The sequence below is a fragment of the Dermochelys coriacea genome, chromosome 4 (genome assembly GCF_009764565.3).
Source record: "Dermochelys coriacea isolate rDerCor1 chromosome 4, rDerCor1.pri.v4, whole genome shotgun sequence".
NCBI classification, from domain to species: domain Eukaryota; kingdom Metazoa; phylum Chordata; order Testudines; family Dermochelyidae; genus Dermochelys; species Dermochelys coriacea.
In genome coordinates, this window is record NC_050071.1 from 9,959,743 (window position 1) to 9,983,838 (window position 24,096).

The 24,096-nt window shown below is 44.5% G+C and overlaps 2 protein-coding genes and 1 long non-coding RNA gene across 5 annotated transcripts in view; 1 reads left to right on the plus strand and 2 right to left on the minus strand.

Annotated features, from left to right (window-relative positions):
• Nucleotides 1-14,350, minus strand: part of SLC20A2 (solute carrier family 20 member 2) — a 77,276-nt gene extending 62,926 nt beyond the window's left edge. The window contains exon 1 of one of the 3 annotated variants that reach the window (XM_038399351.1): nt 14,235-14,350. The gene's annotated coding sequence lies outside the window, so the exon portion shown is untranslated. Of the gene's footprint in view, nt 1-13,849; nt 14,125-14,234 lie in introns of those variants that run through there. The other 2 variants (XM_038399346.1, XM_043512652.1) reach the window with 2 other exon arrangements.
• On the plus strand, nt 10,416-20,233 carry LOC122459731. Its single transcript, XR_006280598.1, has 3 exons — nt 10,416-10,427; nt 18,277-18,735; nt 18,961-20,233. It is a non-coding gene; the product is annotated as an uncharacterized LOC122459731 (long non-coding RNA).
• On the minus strand, nt 15,087-23,382 carry SMIM19 (small integral membrane protein 19). The gene is made up of 3 exons (XM_038400896.2): nt 23,144-23,382; nt 20,232-20,356; nt 15,087-16,642 (listed from the first exon to the last, which is right to left on the minus strand). Exons 1-3 carry the CDS (start codon nt 23,287-23,289, stop codon nt 16,578-16,580), a joined length of 336 nt encoding a protein of 111 aa, XP_038256824.1. The 5' UTR covers nt 23,290-23,382; the 3' UTR covers nt 15,087-16,577.
• Between the last annotated feature and the right edge of the window lie 714 nt (nt 23,383-24,096).

Below are 24,096 nucleotides of genomic sequence, written 5' to 3' on the forward strand. Positions count from 1 at the left end.
CCTCATCATGAGACCTGTATCTCAAGAAGCAAAACAGGAAACATCACAGGGGTGAAAAAAAGAAGGATGCACAACAACTTTCCTCTGTGTCTTTAATAAAATCCTAACTTTGATTTGAGGTCCTTTTAGGAAAAAGGACTTTTATTTCAAGACCAGAGAGTTCCAATACTGCCAGCATTGAGGTCAACAGTACAATCTCTTCATTTGAACCTCTGTCCATGATAATATGGTGAATGGGAGGAAAGCTTATGCTATCCTTGCATGGCCTGGAGGATGGGATCTATTGCCAAAGCCTCTGGATCCAATCTCCAGCAGCCAGTTCAGCTAAAAGAAATTGCCGACCCATCCACTGCTGAATGAGATTTAAGTTCTTTCTATCCAGATTTCATCTGCAGGACCCCCCAGGAGATCTAGAGTTCTATGCCACAATCATGGTGGAAAACATATTACACACCCCCAAAATGCAAATCTTTCCTGTAGGTTTCCCCACTGTATTTTCTCCTTCTAAGCCTGTCTTCTAGGGGTTCCAGAGTTCCAGGGCACAGCATTCTGATATTTGTATCTTGTAAAACACTGGTGCAAAACAAATATGTAACTGCCACCCAGGCGCGTGTTCCACTGACCTTAGAGTAATGTAACCATGAGGTTACAAAGGACTGTATTACTCCGGTGAAGTCCACATCCCAAAATAAGTGTTGCAGTCCGGTCTTTTTGCTAGTATCTCCCCGAATCTACCAATATAACCCTCAGTTTTATCTCAGCAGGTTTACTCTCATCCACGTCCTGAGACCAACCAGACTGCAGCACTTTCCAAGTCCAATGAGAGGAAAGCATAGCAATGAGAGTCACCCAGAGACTGCAGACACCCTAACCCACAGTGCTTCACTGTCTCATATAGACAGTGAATTGGAGTGGGTGACAGAACAGAACTCTGCAACGTCCCCAGTCAGAAACCCCTTTAGGCAGAGGAGCAGTTACCCAAAATTGCTCTCTAATTCTTTCACAGAGAACAGAGCAGACACTAAAGCAATTCCATCTGTCCCTACCAGGGGCAAGGTCATCTTTAAACACACATCAGCACCAAAATCCCTTCCCAGGAGAACCACAACACATTCCACCTTATCAGTTGCCATCCTAAATTCCTTAAATTCCAACTCCCATGAATCTAACCTCCTGAGATTAAATACAAATCCCTCCTTTCCTCTTTAATCTATTTAATGATAGTATTCTAGCCACACAAGGGACACTTTGCCCCACAATAGACGGCATAATTAACATCCCTCAACCCGCTCCAAATGACAGAGCAATCATGCCAATTCCTCTTACACCTCTAGCAAGAAGGGATGAACATAGAGATGGGTTCTCACTCTCTATCACCAGAGGGCTTGTGCTTTGAGCCTTGTAGATTACAGTAGATTAATGTGGCTCGGGACTAAACCTTGAATGGATACAGAAAGAAACCTTATGATCTGTCCTCAGTGTCCTTTCCAGGAGTCATTTGAGAATCTGCTAGAGGAAAATCACAATAATTCCCAAGTGCTCAGGTATTACAGTGTTGAGGGCCATATAAGTACCCACGTAGAAATATATTTGCTGAGCACAGAGCATGCATCATTTCTGGGGATTTCTCAAGAATCTCAGGCTATCCAGAGTTGTTTTCTTCAAACAGACTTGTGATACAACCAACCCTCAAGTTCTGTGCTGCGACCAGCATGCCATCTCAGGTAAAACGCTGACTGAGAAGAGGGCTACCACAGAGTTCAAAAGTTTAGCAGAATGCCACGGAGCAGAGGCAGCCAAAGAGGAATTTTCACCACTGGACTGAGAGGTGCACTTTCCTCAGGTCTAACCTCACCAGCCAGTCTTCCTGCATCAGGGTTTACCTTAAAACAGGGATCTTCCACCATGCTATATAATTTGCATAAAGGGAGAAACTGGTATCTCTCAGTTTTATAACGGCAATTAGTCACACATATGTCCTACTCTTTTTTTAGCACCAGGAATAAATTGCTTACAAAACTGATCTAATTAAAGTATTGTTTTTTTAAATTGCTATCTTCACCTGTCTCAGTGGACACAGGTATGTCTGTCTGTATCCAAGAATCTCAATGGACACAGGTCTCTGTGTGTGCATGCACACACACATGCATGTATAGAGTGTACAGGATATCTAAGTACAGTTTTTGAACATTATATGTGGAAAGACACCCATAGGAAGTATCTAAGGATCTTGGAATAGCTGAGCCCAAATATACAAGAAGAATCAAACTCTGTCCACTACCTTGAAGCTCAGACCACTGAGGAAGACCTTTAATGATTTTTTTCAAGGAAGGGAAAAATATTTAATTACTAGAGGGCTGAGACCAACTTCAACCCTCGTTGTTGTGCCAATACTGCCAAGAGGATCTTCTAGCTCAGTAAAAACTGCTGGAACTATTAGCTCTATTAATGTGCTCTGCCTTACTCTGACCATCAAGAGAGTAATCCCTTTTCTCTTCTGCCCTTGCTGAAATCCCTAACGTTGGACAGAACACCCCTTTAAAGTCAACGTGTACTTCAAACAACAAGGGTGTGTTCTTATATTTCTCGACAGCCTTGAGAAAACTAGTCGGCAAAGAGCAGCCTGCTTGTACAAGATCCTAGTTCTTTGTACATGTGTTATATTACATGCTTGTATTGCAGTAGTGCATAGAGCAATCCTGGGCTCCATAATTATATAAGCGGTTAGTATTACCAAGAATGCAGATAGTCCTCTGAACCCTTTCTTTTAATACCACTTCAACAAAAGCTGTCATTTTTCATTAAAAAAATATATATAGAAAACTGAGCCCACTGTGTGCCGTAGCTTGCCTTGTAAAACTTCAAAGGACCCCTCTCAATCCTTCTCATGGGAACTCTATCCATCATAGCTGATCACAAGAACTGCCATATCAGATCAAGTCTGTGGTCTGTCTGGTCTATAATCCTGGCTCTGACTATGACCAGTTCCAGATGCTTCAGAGGAAGATGCAAGAAATTCTATAGTGGACAATGATGTAATTTTCCCACAGGAGAAATTCCTTCCCAACCTCATCAGTTAGTATGAAGGTTTAGATCCCTAATTTATTTTTAATCCTATTTAATACAACTCTGAGTATTCTCATTATCTATATAAATGTCTAATCCTCCTTGGAAACTCACTAAGCTTTTGGCTTCAATAACATCATGTGGCATGAGTATGCACTGTGGATCAAGGTTTTTAATGTACTGCTTTTCAATTTAATTGAATGTCCTCTTGTTCTTGTAGTGGGAGAACAGGTGATGCAATTTACCTTCTCTCTTCCCATTCTTCATTCAAAGTCTCTCCATGCCTCTAATAATTTTGCATTGTCCACCACTGAAGCCTCATATTTCTGCTGTATATATTTTTGGATGGGGTGACCCTGACTGAACACCATCTTGCAGGTGAGCATAAGACACTGGTTTAAACATAAACAGCCCACTCAAACTTTAACAGAGGACACTGGATTTAGGCACATTTCCCTTCTTTTCCAACATCTTTAACCGATTAGCAGATCATCCTAAATCACTTAAACGCTATCAAGGACTAGTAACACAAACTGGGGTAGAGTGAAATATAATTCCTCTCACTCTCAATCCAGAAGAACCTGATGCCCAAATTTATGAGGTTAGTAGAAGGTTGGCATGTATTCAACCAATTGTATGTATTCAACCCTCTGGATCCACTCATAAGTTCACCTTCTAGCTTCCCCCACTTTGTGTATCAGTATCAAGAATTGGTTTCTAGAGAAATGACCTTAAAATACCTTCCTTAAAAACACTTGCCCCTTGTCCTCCTTTCCCTCCTGCAAGGAATAATCAGTAATGGTCCTGGCCCTTCCCTACTGCCCTTCCCAAACCAAGAGGAACAAAGGTTCAATTCACAGGTTGTAGCATAGTGCTGCTCCCAGACCCCATAACCTCATCCACAATAGCTGAAATTCAAGCAGAGAAGTATAGTGTTGGGCCCCGAGGACGTTGCTATTGTCAAAGCAGAACAACAGTAGTGATGGAGAGCTCTGCTGCTGTCTGCTGTGGCAGAGATACTCTTAGGAGCAGTAAGAGCAACACTGGTTCATCAGTTTTAGGTCATTAATGGACTTAGAATGCTGAAGCTTTGGTATTTGCAGAAACAGAGTCAAAATAAGGAAATCTGTTGCAACACATAGGAGAGGTAGCTTTAGCTCCTACAATTTTCAATAAGGTGTGTTAGACAAAAAGTTGTATTTCTTACACTCTATATTTACCTAAATCAGAATAAAAAATCCATCTTCCACATACTGGTCATGTAAATGTATCAATTAGAACAGTTATGGGCATAAATTTTTCCAAGTCTTGCCCATGCATCAACTTCTAACAATGCACAGCTCATTACCAAAAGAAGGAAAATCTCTGCAAGTTTATTTAGTGGCTCCACTGCTGTTTAACACAGTAGACGTGGGTGAAGAGCATAGCTAAAGACAGTCAAGAACCCCCTTCTCTTCCCATCCCCAAAAACAATCTAAGCCCTCCTCTTCTTCCAGCCCCATCCTTTCTTCATCTTAAACACTAAAGAAATGGATGTGGGAGGCTTATATCAGCTCACAACTTGTGTTCCTAATCTAAATTTTACATTGAAGTTGAGCAACAAAAAATATGCCTTTTTTATGCTTAAGTTTTCTATCTGATGTCCATAAAATGTATTTATTAAGGCTAAGCTACTGCTTGATTTCATAAAACTAGTGTCACAAACTAATTCTGATATTGTTCATCATGGCCTACAGCAATATCTGAATATAGTAAAAGGGAGTAGGCTAAACACACTCACAGCTCCATGCCGGTTAAAGTTCATAACAGCTGCTCTATTCATGGAAAGACACCTGAGAAACATGCCATAAATAAAATGATCACATGGAACTCCCTTGCACAACCAGTGTACATCTTTCTATGCAGGAATTTAGACTTCACAACCCACAGTGTCAATCAAAAACGTATTACAGGCTATTCTTTCCGAATGATACAGGCGATATTTTAGTAAGCAGTTCATCCACTTAGTGTTGAGTTCTCTCTAAAGATAACATTTGTAATTCTAGAGACATAATTTTTGTAATGCAAAATAGAAAGTTGAGTGCTGTATTTTAAAAACCATCACTAGCGATCTGTGGAAACTACCTTGCCAACACTTATGCACATGCTTTATTTTACACATGAATTTAGTCCCACGTGTACAATTAGGTACATGTGCGTGTGCAGGACTGGGGCCCTAGTCGGCACCTTGATGAGACTACCCATGTGTACAGTTAAGCATAAGTTTATGCAGAATCTAAGTTTGTATTTATATACAGAAAGTTGATTTTGCTTCTATCACTTCAATTTCACTAAATCCTCCTAGTTTAAATCAACCCTCTTCCAATTTCACCAATGCTAAACCAATCCTCCTAAAATGTGTCATTCATAGACCGCTGCCAGGGAGGATTTTGTTTTGTTTTTTAAAGGGGATGTGTGGGTGTAATTGACAAGAATGCTGGATAAGTATTTGAAAAATGGGAGGTTTTTCAGTTTTGAAAAGGCTACCAGGTTTTGCCACTGCATATCTTAAATTAATAAAATGGGCTTGGCTCAGAAATTTAAAATTTGATTTATTGTTTTTCTAATTCAAGATTGGTTCCTTTGACTATTTGTCAAGTCTGTTAGTCTTGGAATTTGGAATTATTTTTATTAAACTATAGTAACACCCTCAATTTTACGCATTCCACACAGAGGTCAAACGAAGAGCTAAGCTTTCATTCTTTAAAATACCTAGATCCTAGCCCTTTGCCTTGCCTAATACCCTTCATAAAGATTGATAACACTCCCTATGGGCTGGTTAAATGCTCCCCCAACTTTTCACCCACTGTGGGAAACAGCATTTTTGATTCCCCCATCTCACAACAGCCAAAGCCCTTCATTCTTTTCTACTGTTGGTATCAGGATCTTTTCCTTCCTTACACCCTCTGCTGGAGCAGCAGCAAAATCTTCCTCCCTTCACAACCTCCATCAGACACCTGCCCTAGGCTTCAGTAGCTCTGCCAGCAGTGCCATTAAGCTTTCAGTGCCTTCCCCTTCACCATCCCTCCCAAATGAGGAGGAAATCCGCAGGAAGGTAGGAAGGAGCGTTTACGTAGCATTCAGCATCTGCAGGTGACTCCAAGAAACACCCCATACCTTATATCACTTGTAGAGTGGGACTGGAAAGTAGATGATCTTACCTCCACTCTCATGAGTCTGAGGCACTGAGCCTTCTCTTCCTAAGCAGCAGCTGTCTCATGTCCACATCAAAGGCTACATCTTCAGTCAAAGAACCACCATGTCAGGGAACCAGGTTACAACATAAGGGCACCTCCTACCATGGTTAAAACACAGTCCAATCATGTAATGTGGACAGAATAGTCTTTTACTAATTTCCTCAAACTATGGGCATGACCAAACTGAGATCTGGAGCGGTCAATCTTGTAGCCAGGCCTTCTCACACTACTGTTCTTACAGTGCATTGGGCCAAAGACAGAAGGGAGCTAATACTCCTGTGTTTCCCTCCAACAAAAGTTACTTCCTCCCCACCCCCACCCCCACCCCGGTGGAAGGCATGTGGTGATAGATTCTTAGTCTCTCACATGAGGAAGGTAACTAGTGGCAAACTCTTCAACTTTCCTCTGCACAGGGGCTGAGCAGCAGCATATTCACCTGAGTGGGAGCATGCAATTGTATCTTGTCCCATGGCTATGGCACTCTTGACCTCAGCAGAATTTTAAAAGAGGGAGTCATGCTTCAGGAAGCAGAGAGTCATGAGACCATGACAAGCCTCCCTACTGAACATACAAAATTAGGCTGCTTCAGAAGGGGAGCACACTGGAGCCCAGCACAATCAGCTGGGCTTCTGGTCAATCCTGCCCATTCATATACACATGTAAGTAAAATTACTGAGTTATAAAAAGATTCATAACAGTGTCAAAAGGAATCACCATGATTAATAATTTAAGGTTACAATTTAAGGTCTTCCACACAAGGCATCCTGGGGTGAAGGCATCATTAATATTATTTATTTGTATTTCTTAGTGCCTAGGAGCCCTAGTTATGGACCAGGACCCCACAGTGCTAGGTGCTGTAAAAGCACAGAATAAAAACAACCCTTGTCCTAAAGAGCTTACAATCTAAGTATAAAACAAGAGACAATAGATGGATGCAGACAGGAGTACAAGTAAACCCTGAGACAGTACTGTTCAGCATGATGGGCTGTGGTCTTATCAGGATTGTCTTCCCACTTTCAGAACTTCTAGTGTTGTTGGGCAATGTAAGTCATGCAGAGGTTTCTTCTATGGTTCTTACAATGTATCATGGAGTCTTAAAGCCAAGTTCTGACAGAGTTTAGCATCTGATAAGCACCATGCCCTGGAGCTCCTGGGCCACACCATGGTTTTTGTAAGGCTTTTGACACAATCCCACATGACATTCTCATAAACAAACTAAAGAAGCATGGTCTAGAAACTACTATCCAGTGGGTGCACGTGCTTGAAAGATTGTACTCAAGGAATAAATCAATGGTTCGCTGTCAAACTGGGACAGCATATCTAATGGGGTCCTGCAGGAGTCAGTAGTGGGTCTGGTACTATTCAGTGTTTTCATTAATGCAGTGGTTCTCAACTCTGGTCCACCGCTCGTTCAGGGAAAGGCCCTGACGGGCCGGGCCAGTTTGTTTACCTGCCGTGTCCGCAGGTTCGGTCGATTGAGCTCCCACTGGCTTCTGCGGGAAGCAACGTGGGCCGAGGGACGTGCTGGCCGCCCTTCCCGCAGACCCCATTGGCCTGGAGCGGCGAACCGCGGCCAGTGGGAGCCGCAATCGGCTGAACCTGCCGATGCGGCAGGTAAACAAACCAGCCCGGCCCATCAGACACTTTCCCTGAACAAGCGGTGGACCAGAGTTGAGAACCATAACATTAATGTCCTGGATAATGGAGTGGAGATACACTTATAAAAATCTGTGGATGACACCAATCTGGGTGAGACTGCAAGCACTTTGGAGAACAGGATTAGAATTCAAAACAATCCTGACAAATTAGAAAATTTGTCTGAAATCAACAAGATGAAATCCAACATGAGCAAAGTACTACACTTAGGAAGGAAAAATAAAATGCATAACAACAAAATGGGGAATAACCAGCTCAATGGTAGTTCTGCTGAAAAGGATTTGGGGGCTATAGTGGATCACAAATAGAATATGAGTCAACCATGTGAGGTAGTCGAGAAAAAGGCTCTGGGGTGCATTAACACAAATGTCATACATCAGACCTGGGAGGTAATTGCCTTACTCTACTCAGCACTAGTGAGGCCTCAGCTGTCTCCAATTCTGGGCACCATAATTTCAGAAAACATGTGGACAAACTAGAGAGCCCAGAGAAGAGCAACAAGGTTTAGAAAATCTGACCTATGAGGAAAAGTAAAAACAACAACTGGGCATGTTTAATTTTGTGAAAAGATGACTAAGGGGGGACCAATCACCTTACAACAGACTTCAAATATGTTAAGTGCTGTTATAAAGAAGATAGTGATCAATTGTTCTCCACATCCACTGAAGGTAGAACAAGAAGTAAAAAACTTGATCTACAGGACGGGAGATTTAGGTTAGATATTAGGAAAACCTTTCTAACTATAAGGGTAGTTAAGCTCTTCCAAAGGAGGTTGTGAAATCCCCAACATGGAAGTTTGAAGAACAGGCTGGACAAACTTCTGTCAGAGGTGGTCTAAGTTTACTTGGCCCTGTCTCAACACAGGGGGCTAGACTCAATGACCTCTCAAAGTCCCTTCCAGTCCTACATTTCTCATTAGGTGTAAACTGGCATAGCTCCATTGATTTCAATGGAGATATGCCAATTTACACCAGGCTGAGGATGTGACCCTATTAATTTTAGCAAAGCCTGAAATATGCATGCGTGCGTGTAGGAGGGGGCATATTTCAATTATTGTAACTGGCAGAGTTCGTTAGAAAACTTAGCGCTCCTGCAAGGTTTCCAATATGATTGTGCTCACAAACAATAAAAATGTGTGACTCCTAAGAACCACATTGGCAGCTTCATTAAATTTATAAATTCTGCCAGCAGAATTTAGGTATGCACAATACTAAGCAAAACCTCCCTATATTTTAGTTATGACCAAAAGATTATTTTTTACCACTCAAACAACAGAAGTGCTTTAGTTAGGATAGTTAAGATTATAGGACCTAATTTTCAAAAAAGCCTTGCACCTAACAGCTTCTATTTAGGCATCTAATTAAGTGGCTATTTTTTCAAGAGCCTCAGCACCTAACAACTCCCCTAGAGATCAGCAAGAGCTGCTGGATGCTGAGCAATTTTAAAAATCTGACTTGTAATTTACAGAAACTAGTTAATGTTTATAAAGTACTTTGAAGGCGGAAAGTATTACATCATTTACCTTAGCTCTGTTACTTTTAGCATTTAAATTCAATATTCTCAGACTGACAGTATCACTTCTTAAAAAACCCTAGAGTTGTGTGTAAAAGCAAAGTTAAAAACATTTGCAGCCATAACCCTGGAACATCAATTTTACAGTTGAACAAAACCAGACTATGAAAACTCTCCTTTACACACTTCTGTGATTATACAGAACTACTTGTATCTAGACTCCATAACATCTTTTTAAATAGGGCTGAGCAATCTAACAGGAAATGTAATGATCCGTTTCTCTTATTAATGCTCTAATAAATTTGTTAGTCTCTAAGGTGCCACAAGTACTCCTTTTCTTGATCCGTTTCTATGTAACATTCTTCAAAATAAATGCAGCTTACGTGAAACCTGGCACATAGTTTTAAAAGATCACAAATACGCCCTGCCCAACAAGATCCAATAATCTAGTAAGAATAAAGTCAACAGGAAGATTAGTAATGAGACTTTCTGTATGTTCTTATTAGTCAAGCTATTATGAATTGATTCAGGAAATTTGATTTATCATTTCAACACCACACGCGACAATCTTAGTATGTCACTTTGTTGGTATAGGTCTTTACTGCCATGAAAGTAACTACTTTTTTCACATAGTCAATATTGACAATTAACTGGTAAACGTTAAAGACATCTCACAAATGTATAATCTAAATTGTACATGTTTAAAAGTTGCATGCTGGCTGTTTTGTCTGCATTGTTAAGCTTAGAACAGTACTCTCACTCACATTTACCCCAAACTATCACGCAACATTAAATATAATACAGAAACCAAATGATGTAGTGAATGATTTGCTGTAATTTAATGCAGTATTATCCAACAGAGGGGAAAAAAATATAACCACTTCTCTCTCATTCATGGTTCAAGCACCATTCTTCAAAAGCCACTACAAGAAGTGATTTCTTTACTGTAAAATATATGTATTCTGGACAAGATTTCTCTTCTTGCTCCATCTTAAAATAATCAGACTATCTTGGCTCTTCAAAGTAAAGGTCGTAAGAGCTAAATCTAATTTGCTTCAATATCTGTACCCTGATTCCATGAAAACAAACACAGCTTCATACTATTTCAGAATTTCTGAACATTTCACAATTGCTTCCAGCTCGGTTCAGCAGAAACCTGGAAAATTTTTAGCTACTGTACACAGAAAGGTAATTTTGATTATTAAATTGGAAACAAAAATTTAATGTTTTATTAAAATAAATACACGAGTATTAGAGATTGTTGATAGACATAGATGCACTTCCATTTTCCAGACTAGTGAGTACCATGAAAGGGACTCCAGTTTTCCAAACAGTATTTTTATAATTTAAAACAAATCCAGAAAATGAAAGTATTTACTCAAGGATTCAACATCTTATTTCTCAGTCTGTAAGCCAGTTCTTTTCACTGATGACACTGTGAAACTTCTGAAATCCAGTCATGAACCATCAGGACCTTTTCCAATTTCCATTAATGTGAGATATGTATTGAACAGAAAAGGAATATTCAGAACTCTCTGCTTGCGTGAAGTTGAGTCATCTTCTGGAGGGGTATTAAAAACAACCATCTGTGGACCCAGTGGATACAGTATTTGGATTCATTTACTGGATTGTACACAGTATGTGGGACACTTAACTATTGCCTACCCATGTAACATTACTACCACCTAAAGGATAGTCATTTTGGCTATATATCCACTACATTAATTTTGCAAGCCCACAAGGACCAATACACCTCTTTGTACCTTTTTTCCCCTTTTCCTTAAGTAGGAAAGAAAGCAACTTCTCTACTAGCCTGTCTACACTCACACTAGAACTAGGGACTTGGCAAGGGCCATCTTTAAAGGGACAAATTGAAACTCGTCAATTTCACAAAAAGCAAAAATCATTTTGGTTAACTCTGATCTGCCCATGCTCCCTGGCAATCCTTCCCCCCCCCCAAAAAAAACCCCAGCAAAAAACAAGAAAAAAGCAAAAAGTTCCCCCTCCCAACAACAACTTTTTTGATTATTTAAAACTTGTATCTTGTTATGTGGAAAAAACCACAAACAGGAGAAATTGACAAGACTCCATGGGAAACAGAGTGTACAAAGTGGAAAAAAATATTTTCCCCTGATTTATTTCAGTTAACATGATGGACATGTTACTAGTAATACTAATAGGTACAATATTTTAGATGAGATTTAAGTTTCTAGTAAGATTATATTTAAAAGATTATGTCAAGACTGCCATATTTCCATAAACTGTATTATAAAGCCATGGTAATCAACTAGCAGCTGTTCCCAAACTTCATTGGTTCATATACTACCTTCTTAAAAATTGTTGTGAAGTGAGCTGATAGAACATCAAATTCACGTACCACCAATGGTATACACACATCTGTTTGGGAATGCCTGAACTAGTGGATAGCCTGTTCTTACTAACACAGATTCAGTGTGAATGCAGACGAGGTCTATGCACAGTCAATCACACTATACACTGATTTAGCCAAAGATTTATAAAGTGCAGATAGCTTTGACCTCCATTTTACAAACACAAGAACTGCAAATAATGGGTCAGATTGATATCCTGCCTAATAGTATCAGATACCGCAAAGGAAGGCGCAAGAATCCCCGAATTGGAAAATGATGGAATTAACTGTCCATTGAAGAAATTTTAATTCCTGATCATCCCTAGCATTTGTTTTAGATAGGGATTGCATTTCTTATCCCTCCAGTCTTTTGATTCAGGGACTGATTTTAATGAGCGATTGCACATTTTCATTAACAGCTAAGCACTTTATGCTTAAATACCTTCAGAACTACTGGTTATCTATCATCCAGTCCTAGTAATTTGTTGCTGTTTTTCCAGTATCTTCTCTTTTGACACATCAGTCTCTGACAGTATCTAAACTTTAATGCCTAAAAATCATAGGCCTGGGGTAGGTCTGTGATGAAGCCTGATGCAAAGAATCATTAGTTTTCCACAATGTCCGTTTCCTCTTAATTGCTCCCTTTACTCTTTGGAAGTTCATTGAACGTAACAATTCTCACAGGCTTCTTGCTTCTAGAAGCTCTTGCTTTTTAAATAATTTCTTGTTTGTATCTCTTTAGATCCTTGCCCTTCAAGCTTCCTCTTAGTCCTCCTAATTTCCATTTATATTTTACTTGCATTTTTCTTTTCTATTGGTGTCACATGGACTAAAGGTAAACCAACACTAGAAATGCTGCAGATGTGCCACTGTAACATAGACATTTACTATAGCGATGGAAGGGGTTCTTCTATTGCTGTAGTAAATCCATCTCCCTGAGAGGTGATTAATGACCTGCGGTCAAATCCGCGGGCCATTTTAAGCCCGGTCCTCAAGCTCCCGCTGGGGAGTGGGGTCTGGTGCTTGCCCCACTCTGGCGTCGCAGCCGGGGAGCAGGGTTTGGGACACTCCACGCAGCTCCCGGAAGCAGCCACATGGCCCTGCTCTGGCTCCTATATGTTTCAATGGCCCCCTCTGGCACACCAATGGGAGCTGCAGGGGCGGTGCCTGTGGACTGGGCAGCCTGCAGAGGCGCCTGGCCGTGCCTCTGTGTAGGAACTGGAAAAGGGACATGCTGCTGCTTCTGGGAGCTATTTGAGGTAAGTGCCACCCGGAGCCTACACCCCTGAGCCTCTCCTCATGGCCCAACCCCCTGCCCCAGCCCTGATCCCCCTCCCACCCTCCAAGCCCCTCAAAGCACCACCAAACGCCTCATCCCCACCCCAGAGCCCGCACCCCCTCCCATTTGGTGAGCAATCAAAGCCCACCACACAATTTCTATTCCCAGATGTGGCCCTCAGGCCAAAAAGTTTGCGCCCCCCCCCCCCCGCGATAGATGGAAAGAATTCTTCTCTCTACTGGCTTACTTCCATTACGCAGGGCAATTCACAGCCTCAAGCAACATACTTGGGCTGACCTACCTTTCTTCTGCAGGGCCTGCCCTAAACTGAATCCTCTCCATAACCAGGGCAAAACATGTAGTTTCCCTAATTCTGCCTGCATGAATTACTGAACTTCGTTCTTCCCTTCAGCAAAAAAGGCTCAAGGTTAGTGGCCCGCTGTTTGCATCGGGTACAATCCCTCCCGGAGAACGTCCGTGGAAGTCGTGCCTCGGCCCTGTTGCCCGGACTGAATCATGCCTCGCTAACGGTCTTGGCCCGGGCCTAAGCCGCTACGAGCCGCGCCTGCTCTCGGCTCTGGAGGCGGCCGGTCTGGGAGGGAAACGCGCCCCTGTGAGAGCTTCCTCGGAACCACCGCTCCGGCTCCGGCGCCTTGTCTTGGCCGGGGGCGGGCGGCATTGCCCAGCCAGCGCCCTTGCAGCTGGGGCGCCCCGCGCCGCGGCTCCTCTCACCGCGCGGCCTCCTTCGCTCCGTGCCCCCCCCCACCCCTCCCCGAAGCACCAGGGCCCCACGGCCTCTCGCCACGGCCGGTACCAGCCTGGCAGGGGGGCTGGCGCCAGGACTCTAGTTTCGGGGGAGCCGGGGGGAGTTGCGGCGCCAGGCGAGCGCTAGGGAGGACCGGGCCAGCCCATCGCGCCCCCCCCCCCCCCCCCCGAGCCTAGCGGGGACCGGCCCGCTCCGCCGGCCGAGGAGCGGCGGTAAGCTCGGCCCGGGGAGCCTGACTGCAGCCCCGCCCGCGGGAGGCAGGCCCAGGGCCGGACACACAGCCGGGGGGGGGGGGAGGGGAGGGGAGGGGCCGGGCCGGGCCGGGCCGCGCGCGCGGCAGCTCCTACTTACCGCCCAGCCGGCGCCTTCCAGCCTCGCGCTCGGCGAAGGACCAACCGCGGCCGCAGCAGCGCGCGCGAACCGGATCCGGAAGCGCGGGGGGACGTGGGGTCGCGGGGCCAGCGTCACTTCGGGGGGTGGGCGGCGGGGACAAGCCGGCCGGGGAGAGCGCGCGTCTGCTAGGGGTGCCGTGGCCAGGGCGCGCCGCAGGGGCCTGAGGGGGCCGCTGTCTCCCGCGGGGGCGTTTCCTTTTCGCCCCCCCCTGGCTGCGCACGAGGCAACTCGGACTGACCCCTCTCGCCCCCGGCCGCAGCCCCAGGCCCCGAGCTGCCCCGCTGCTGTCGTGCGAGCGCCCGCCGCCCCTCTCGCTGGACGGTGTCACAGCAGGACACCCCCCCACACACACACCAGCGGGGAAGGTTTGGACCCGCAAGGGCAGGGAGCTCGGTCTCCACTCCCCCACCCCGCCGCCGCCAGGATCGAGGAGATCTGCCCGGTTCGCTGCGGGGCAAGTAAGCGTAACTCACTTCAGGTTTCAGAGTAGCAGCCGTGTTAGTCTGTATTCGCAAAAAGAAAAGGAGGACTTGGGGCACCTTAGAGACTAACACATTTATTAGAGCATAAGCTTTCGTGAGCTACAGCTCACTTCATCGGATGCATTTCCACCAAATGCATCCGATGAAGTGAGCTGTAGCTCACGAAACCTTATGCTCTAATAAATTTGTTAGTCTCTAAGGTGCCACAAGTCCTCCTTTTCTTTTAACTCACTTCAGTGTCTCTGGGGCTGCAAACTCCAGGCTTGTGTCCCCCAAAGCCCATTGTAGCCAAGACAATTTCTCAGAAAAGCTCTTCAGTCAACTTCAATTCAATATGTATTTTACTATTAAATGCCATGAAACCAATTAAAAGACAATACAAAAAACAGCATTTCACATATCCAGGAGTACTTTAAGAAGGGGAAATTAAGGCTGAAAATCAGGAGAAACTTCCCAACATGAGATCTATTATTATTGACTAATCTTCCGAAGGAAGATCCACCACTTGAAATTTACAAGTAGAAACTTTAGTATAAATACAATCCTCCACTAGCAGAAGGACAGACATAAATAACCTAATAGGTTTCTTCAGTCTCTAATGTCTCTGATATCTTACATGTTTACAAGTTTAACTTCCCTTCCCACTGAATATTATTCTACAGATGTATTAGGCTGCATTTTTTTCTGTCAGAATCAGCATTTCCTTCCTCTATTGCTCCCTATGTATTATTTCTCCATTTGCACAGATTATAGTTTATACAGCTCTACTATCGTATTTTAAAGGATACAAGTCAGATTTTCTGTCCTAATCTGATTCTAAGAGACCAAAAACTCACCCGTCTGCACTGGCTGATAGTTGCCCCTGGGACTGCGGGAGGACATAAGAATGGCCATACTAGATCAGACCAATGGTCCATCTTCCAACACTGGCCAATGCCAGGTGCTTCAGAGGGAATGAAAAGAACAGGCAATAAATGCTCCAGCTAGCCAGGGGGAGTCCTCACTTAGCTGGTTTATTGGGTTCCTCTCTAATTTTAATCATCTTTGCTACAGCATTACAATATACAGTTCTTTAGCAAACAAAACTTGTGTACCATCCTCCTGATCTGAGCTTTCATTAAAGCTTCAACATGGAAGGTACAGTACTATAATTATGCTCCCTGTACAGATGAAAATTTCACTTTTTTTCTCCAATAAGGCCAATGATATACATTTCTGGCTCTCAAGAGCAATTCACTTCAGCTGTGAATTTACAGGAGCACAATTACATGTATTGTAAATGTTCTGTTCTGTGTTCCCTGACAGCAGAAGCCAGAGGTGTTCAAATGAGACATAAAACTTGGCAATGTTCAGGCACATATGCACTGCCTGACTTTTCCACGTGCTCCACTAAGAAACCATCATCAGAGGAGATAGACAGTAGAAACTTACCCAATAAGCCCAATGTCCTCTGTTGCCATGTTGCAAAAATACCCCTATTCAGCAAAGGAGCTGATCACCAAAGTATTGGCAACAGTGGAAACCACTGGAAACCACTGGAACATTCTGAACATCTCTTTATTATGGATACAGCCATCTTCCCTCAAGTGTTTCTTTGAGGGAGACTGGAACGTATTAGGTGCTTTCATTTTTAAAGAATCAGCAGATGTTCAGTAAGTACCTAAATAGGCCCAAAGAAAAGTTTCCAAGAAATATATTTATAGGAGAGAATTTTTTTAAAACATATGCCATTAAAGTTCCTTTCCAAAATGACTCCATACCAACTCTCCTGTCATTATCAGCACTGTAAAAATTGCTTGAGTTCCCACAATTTGAGACTTCATTCCATTGAGAGCTGTACGCTGTCAGTCTGTTTCTGCGGCGGCTGCTGGTCATACTTCCTTGCTGGAAAAGAGTTAAAACATAATTAAATTGTTATCCCTTATACTCTATAAAGGCATGGTGATCACTGGGAAGGTGGGTTTAATAGAAAGAGCAGCTCTGGTAGAAGACCAATCTTGGTCTGTAATTTAAATAAACGTTTCATTGAAGGAAACTACTGATTTCACAAAATTTCCAATTCACTGAATTTGGAGGCAGTAACTACTCAACAAAAATCAGATGTTATGTTACACCCCATTGGTTTAAGTAGAACAACCCTTAATGCCAACATTTGTTGTTTCTGAATTGAAGACAGCAGTAAAGGATGCAAATATATATACACAACACTGCTGGGAAGGTTGTGTGGGCACGCATGAATCTACTACAACTTGTAACAGATTCTAACTATTTAGAATATAGTCCCACTCTCTGTGACTAAAAAGCTCTAGAGACTACTAAGAAAAAAGGATTGGCCAAGTTTATTACCCAGTGGAAACTACCTGGGTAATAAACTTGATTTAAGCAGCTTCTAATATGCCAATTGTGACCATGAAGCAAAGTATCTCAGCCTGAGATAAACTATAGAGACAGCCCATAACTTCAGAAGGAGTGGGAGAGTTGGGCACTCAATCCAGCTCACATGTTCTGGAAACCCAGAGGGTAGACTTAAGATATCCTAATGAAAGACAGGGGAGATAGAAAGGAGAGTTGTCACCCTGGATGGGAAGGGAAACATCTGGGATACATCCTGAAATCTTTCAGTCAGAAATGTGAACAGAAAGGGGAGAGGATCTCCCTACATTTTTCTAAACCATTACCTCTATATCTTCAAAAGCAATGAAAATACTAGCAAAACTCATAGTGGTGAGAAACTGTATCTATTCCAGTCTGCTGAGGAATCCAGTTGCCAGTGGGCAGAAGTGGCATTACTGGACAGTGATTTGAAAGCAGAAGCTACCATCAGCATCAGATGTACACAGCAGAATGCAGGATGAAGGCTGCTTCTGAACTACTCCAATAGGTCAGTGCAGATCCATAATGGCTCAATACCTTTAGTCAAATTTCTCCCCAATGACTATCCCAATGGATAGGCCTTTCAGGGACCACCTCCTGTGATGACATTGCTCAGACTTACTGCCATTGACCCACTGAGACAGTCCTGGCAAAACCTATGCTGCCAATTTATATATACTTAGAAGTTACAAGGAAACAATGCAAAGTTATGGTTCCCCCAAGCAACTCTAGCTATACTCTTGCACACATATGGTATATTTTATTATTGTAGATGGTATTTAAAAATATAAAAATTAATGCATAAGCGATATGTGGCCATTGTAGGCCTGGTGAGAAGAACCTAAAAATACTTACTTTCTTCTAATAAGCCTTTTCAGAAGGTATAAACTGTAATAGATGCACACACTTTGGTTTTGCGCTTCCAGTCTAAAACCAGCTGAAAACTCCCATACCTGAAAATTTTGAAGGATGCTAGCTCCCAATGTAGTGGGCTCCCTGATGCTTCTAGCTGCCATGGAAGTTTGGAGTATCAACATATCAAACATATCTCCAACTCTGCAGGGAAAGCAGCTGGAAGGTGACAAGGATCTATTACAACTTGTACCTTATGAAAATAATTCCACCCACCCAACCGGTCGCGCCAGCCCCCTCTTGGAGGCTACAAAGTTCAAAGAGGTCTCCACAGAAAGAGAAAAATAGCACCCAAAGGATCAATGAACAAAAATTGCAGTTTTCCAGCACCAATTTGGGGTACATAAACCGCTCCCAGAACCATCATGATAAATACCCCACATCTACTATAGAAATATCCCATCATTCTCCAGCTAAGCGGGGGGAGGAAGGGGAGCAGTATCAACCCTGAAGTATGTAAGTAAAGGTATACCACCACCAGAAAGTGCTGAAGAGTTTTCTAGAAACAGAATCTTTTCCCCATATAACAAGAACTTCTAAAAGGTAAGTGCTCAGAGGAGCATAGGAACCCATTAACCAGAGAACATGACGGATACTGACCCACCCACTCAATTTAGGAACCATCGATCAGTGAGTTCACCACAAAGATCAGTTCAGCCAGTCTGCAATCATGCTGTTCCTTACCAAGAAAGGTTTCAGAGTAGCAGCCGTGTTAGTCTGTATTCGCAAAAAGAAAAGGAGTACTTGTGGCACCTTAGAGACTAACAAATTTATTAGAGCATAAGCTTTCGTGAGCTACAGCTCACTTCATCGGATACATCCGATGAAGTGAGCTGTAGCTCACGAAAGCTTATGCTCTAATAAAATTGTTAGTCTCTAAGGTGCCACAAGTACTCCTTTTCTTCTTACCAAGAAAGTAACTCAGGATACGTAGGCCCATCAATAGCCATTAGCCAAGATGATCAGGGCTGCAACCACATACTCTGGGTGCCCTAAGCTTCTAACCGCCAGAAGCTGGGAGTGAATGACATGGGATGGATCACTCAATAACTGCCCTGGTCTGTTCATTTCCTCTGAAGCATCTGGTATTGGCCACTGTCAGAAGACAGGAAACTGAGCTAGATGGGCCATTGGTCTGACCTAGTATGGCCATTCTTATGTTCTTAGTTTGTGGGACACTAAAAATTCCCACACCAAAAGAGCAGTAGGATATGGGAGATGTGATCCTATCCTTCTTTGCTCATTCACAGATGAGATGGTGGCCTGATTTTAGAATTGAAACCACCTTTTAAACACCAGGACTCAAAAGCACTAGATTTTTCTTGATCATCTACCCTTCCACAACTGTGTATGGTTATTGCTCATGGGGTGGGGGAGCTTGTTGAGGCTCAGATTCTGCGGGTGTGCCTGAAATGCGCCAAGTGTCAGTTAGAGCAGCCACTTGGAGCTCTGCTCTGCCACACTGCCTCCTAAGCCAATGTGGGGGTAGCTAGTGCAGCTCTGACAGCTACATACCAATGAAGAGTTGCCCAACACCAGGGAAATTCCCTGATGACCATTTACGGCCAGATCCCACCCTGCTTGTGCCATCTGAACAGATACAGTTGGTACTGTAATAAAGAATTGGGAACTGTTGCTAAACATAAATAAAACACATACAATAATAAATCTTCCATGGAAGCAAAGTTAGGCCAATGTTGAGAGCCTATGAAAATCCCACCTTGAGCTCTCTGCAGTTATAAATACTTCTGCTGAACGTTAGTATTTGGAGGTCAGACTAGATGATCATAATGGTCCCTTCTTGCCTTAAGAGCTATTTCTAATTGCCATATTAGATTCATTGTTGACAACTAAAATACCCATACAGGAGGGGCCTGATTCTGCAACGTGCTGCACATGGTGAATTCACATAGAGCCCCACTGAAGTTAACCATACTTCAGGGTCAGAGCCTTACATGAGAGTTACACATGTATGAGGACAGAACTAGGCCTTTAGATTTTCCATAATTGTTAGTTTCTGACAACGTAGAACCTTGCACGAAATAGCTCAGAACGCCCTCAGTGTAAGATTCTGGGTTTTGTTCTACAAAGGGCTATAGCGTCCAAACATTTACTCTATTTTCAAACATGCATCTTTCTTTGACTGTTCAGGAATCTGAACATCTCAGAGGGCAGAACACAATCTTACCGATAGAATACATCTCTAATTGTTGTCGTAAGCGAATTTTTTTCATACTGTCATAGAAGTTTGGCTCTGACGGTGCCTCTGCTGTAGAAGGCACTGTGAATATTCGCATGATCTTCCTTTTATTCCTAAAATATAGAAAGCAATAATAAATAACCTGCAACACAATATTTCCAAGTATTTCAAAAAGAGTATCTTCCAGGGTCTTTATTTAGAAGCTAAGTATTAAAAGACTACCTTGAGCACATAGTTTAATTGAAGTAACACACTTTTTCTCATTGAGGAGTATCCTAAGAAGGATGGCAGGTGCTATTAAAAGTGAGTCAGTAGCCGTTCCCAGGAGAACGCTCATTGCTGCTTTGTTCCATAACACCCCTCCCCTTTGCTACAGGAGGTTTTGTCCCTACCTCGCCAATCGTGCTGTTTCTGAATAAAATCCCTCATCATCTTCCTCTTTGTCCATGCTCTATCCTTTCCCCACTCTCCCTTTTCAGTACTGCTCTTGCCCCTTTCCCTTTACCACTGTGTCCCTTCTGTTTCTGCCCTATGCATAATTCAGCTGAATGCTAGCGCAAACTCCAGTCCTACCTGCATCAGATAAAGGAATGGGAAGTCACATAAACCACTGACGCTAGCAGAACACTGTTACTCTTAAATAAATACTCAACTTTCAACACCCTCATCTAGAGTATTTTGATCCACTGATGCCATGAGAGAGAAGCACAGGTATTAATCACACTGAAGCAAGAATAATATACAAGACTATAAATTATGCCCTATCTTCTCCCCTATTCTCCAGCTGAAATATTCAGAAACAGAGAGGGTAAATGAGATTTTAAATAAGAGGCCATTAGTGATAACTCCCACTCCTGAACACTAAATCACTACATCAATTAGACTTAATGTGCTGGGCAAGTAGATGAGTGGCAGGAGACCAATTTGTCTCCCCTCTCCAACAGTTGGCTCTCACAAGTTACAAAGACTGTACTAAGCCAGCACACTAATTCTCTTTACTAAAGTACCAAAAAGCATCAAACTAAAACACAGGCCTCAAGACATAAGAAAGAAAAACTGCCCTCCCTAAACCTCAATTCTACTGACACATCTGTTTCTTCTTGGGATCTTCTGGATCCTCCCTATCCTTTCCATTAAAGTCTTGTTCATAGCATCCAGGGAAGCCATGTTAGCACCTCTTTTGCTATATGGCAGAGAGTCACCTTTAGCAAGGTGTTGTTGCTGCTATGTCATAGATTACACTGACAATGATGTAACCTGCTGCCCAGGATGGAAATCATGCTAGGAACAAGAGAGTGCCACAGCAAGGAACTGGAGGAGCAGGAGGAGTGTATGGGATCCAGAGTATTAATTTAAGGGAGCGAGTGGCTCTGCTGGATCCATGTTACTTCTGGGGGAATTTTGCGCCATTGCACACTCACAGAATTCACGGTCCCACGGATTATTTTTTTCTCCACAGAATATAGATTCTGCTGGACAGGCGCTGAAGTTATGCCTTTCACCCACCAGGGGCCGCTGTGGTGCCAGCACAGAGGGCAGCCAGCTGGAGAGGCTGCATTCCCCACAGCAGGTCCAAGTGAGGAGGCAAGGAGGGACAGAGCAGGGCACAGGGAGCTTGCTCGAGGATCACAGATTGGGATTCAGAACAGTGTTCCCTCTAATTTTGTACATCTGTGTGCAGAATGAATTTTGTTATGTGTACCAGTATGGAAGTGATGGGGCAGAGGGTTAGGATGCAGGAGAGAGGGAGCACTGGCTGGGGGTGCAGGAGGGGGCTCAGGGCTGGAGCAGAGGGCTGAGGTGCAGGCACTAGGGTGGGGCCAGAGATGAGGGGTATGGGGTGCAGACAGCCCCAGGGCTGTAGTGGGGAGAGAGGACTTCCCCCCAGCCCTCTCTCAACACAGGAGCTTGGGACTGGGTAAAGGGTGCCTCTCCCCAGCAGCTCCGGCGGGCCTGGGCCAGGGCTCCTCTCCACAGCAGCTCCAGTGGGGCTGGGCTGGGGGAGGGCCGCCTGTCCCCACCTGCCTGCGTGGCCCTTGCGAGTCTACAGAGAATGTAGGTTCAGAAGGGCTAGTGGGGGGAGCTAGACTGAGGCACGGATACAGAAGCTAGTGAGGGGACAGCATTGAGCTGGGGGCTGCAAGGGAGGAGGGCTGCAGGGACACACAGGGAAAGGGGCACATATGCATGACTGAATGGGAGAGGATGGAGGTTAGGTAGAGTCTACATGGTGGATGCTCCCCAACAATCCTGCTCCCCCCCTTAAAAAAAACTGTTCGATTCTTCTCCCACCCACATCCAACAACTCTACAGGTTTACTCCCAGCCTCCTTTCCTGTCCCCGAGCTCCTCCATTACCACTGCTCCCCAAAGACTTCGCACTCCTTCTGAGGGGTGCAGGAAATAGATTTCCATATTGTAGTCTACATGAATTATTACTGAAAGTTCTGTATTACTATGCCTAGGCAGGAATTTATTTGTCAAGCAACCATTTCCTGAATCTTTTTTTTTTTTATTATTATTATTATTATTATTATTATTATTTTTTGTCTGTATTTTTGCATAACATACGTGCAGACAGGTATTTGGAAATACATTACCCAACTAATTAAAACTGGCGTGAGACAGGGTGTTTGTCTGACAAATAAAACAGGCAGAATTTTAAAATATATTGTGCAGAATTTTTAATTTTGGGGGTGGGCCCAGAAATCCCCCAGGAGTACCAGGTGCCTGGGTGCACCCCCCCGGCCGTGACTGCATCAGCGGGCAGGCGCGAAGGAGAGGCCGCCCCGGGGGCAGTGCGGGGGGTCGGGGGGGGGGGGGGGGGGTCCCTCCGATCGCAGCCCGGGCCGCCCCGTGCGAGTCGGGCCCAGGGCGGAGGCCGGGCAGGGGTCCCCTCACCGGCGGGCGTAGACCAGCAGCGCCAGGCTGGCCAGCACCACCAGCAGGTAGACGTTGGTAGCCTCGTTCCAGGCCTCGTGCACCGAGTAGTCGAGGGCGTCGCTGTCGCTCATGGCGGCTCCGGCTCCGGCTCCTACCGCCGCCATGGAGCGCCGGGGCAGCAGCGCCAGCCGCGCTCCCCGCCGCCCGACCACACAACCCACGGGCCCACCGGAAGTGAGGCCGCGGGTTCCGCAATCACTTCCGGGGGCGGGGCGGGGCGAGCCCGGGGCCGCGCGCCGTCCTACTCCTCAGCCCCCGCGCGAGGCGAGGCGAGGGGCGGGAGCCCGGGCGGCCCCGCTCCCTGGTGGACAAACCGGGGGGGGAGGGGAGGCCCCTGCGCGCTGGGGCGGCGGCACCACCACCACCGTGCCTCGGCAGCCAGGGGAAGAGCTGCCTGCCTGGGAGGGCAGTTCAGCCCCACAACAGGTTACCTAGGCCCAGCTCCTCCCGGCTGTTCGGCTCCTCCCCTTCATGGCCGCCCGTAGACTGACTGCCTGGGAGGATCTAGGCCCTTGGGAGCGTGGCACCCCTCGGAGAGCTTTTGAAGAACAGGTACCGTCAGACAAACACCTGTTAAGGAGCAGCTCGTCCTGCCCCAGCATGATGGGGGGTGGGTGGGCTGCATTAGATGATTTCTTGAGGTCCTTCCTGCTTCACGTTTTTATGATTCTCCCAGGCCTCCAACTCCAAAAATCATGGCTCAGCCAGACTGTCACTCCTGAAGAGTACCAGACACAGCAGGCTTTGCTGTATCAGAATAAAAATGACAAACCCAATCCTTATTTAAAAAATTCGGCCTTTGCAGCATGGGAATGAATAGCTCCACCACACAGCATGGGAAAGGAGTGAAAGAATCCTAGGCAGTTAGGCATAATTATATTTCATTGAAACATAATAGTCATACAAAAAGA

Excerpts from the sequence above, each read along its gene's own strand:
- SMIM19 (XM_038400896.2), bottom strand. The coding sequence starts at position 23,289 with ATGGCGGCGGTAGGAGCCGGAGCCGGAGCCGCCATGAGCGACAGCGAC. Across the intron at positions 20,357-23,143 it reads CTGCTGGTCTACGCCCGCCG|GAATAAAAGGAAGATCATGC; the intron begins GTGAGGGGACCC and ends TCTATATTTTAG. Across the intron at positions 16,643-20,231 it reads ATTAGAGATGTATTCTATCG|CAAGGAAGTATGACCAGCAG; the intron begins GTAAGATTGTGT and ends ACTCTTTTCCAG.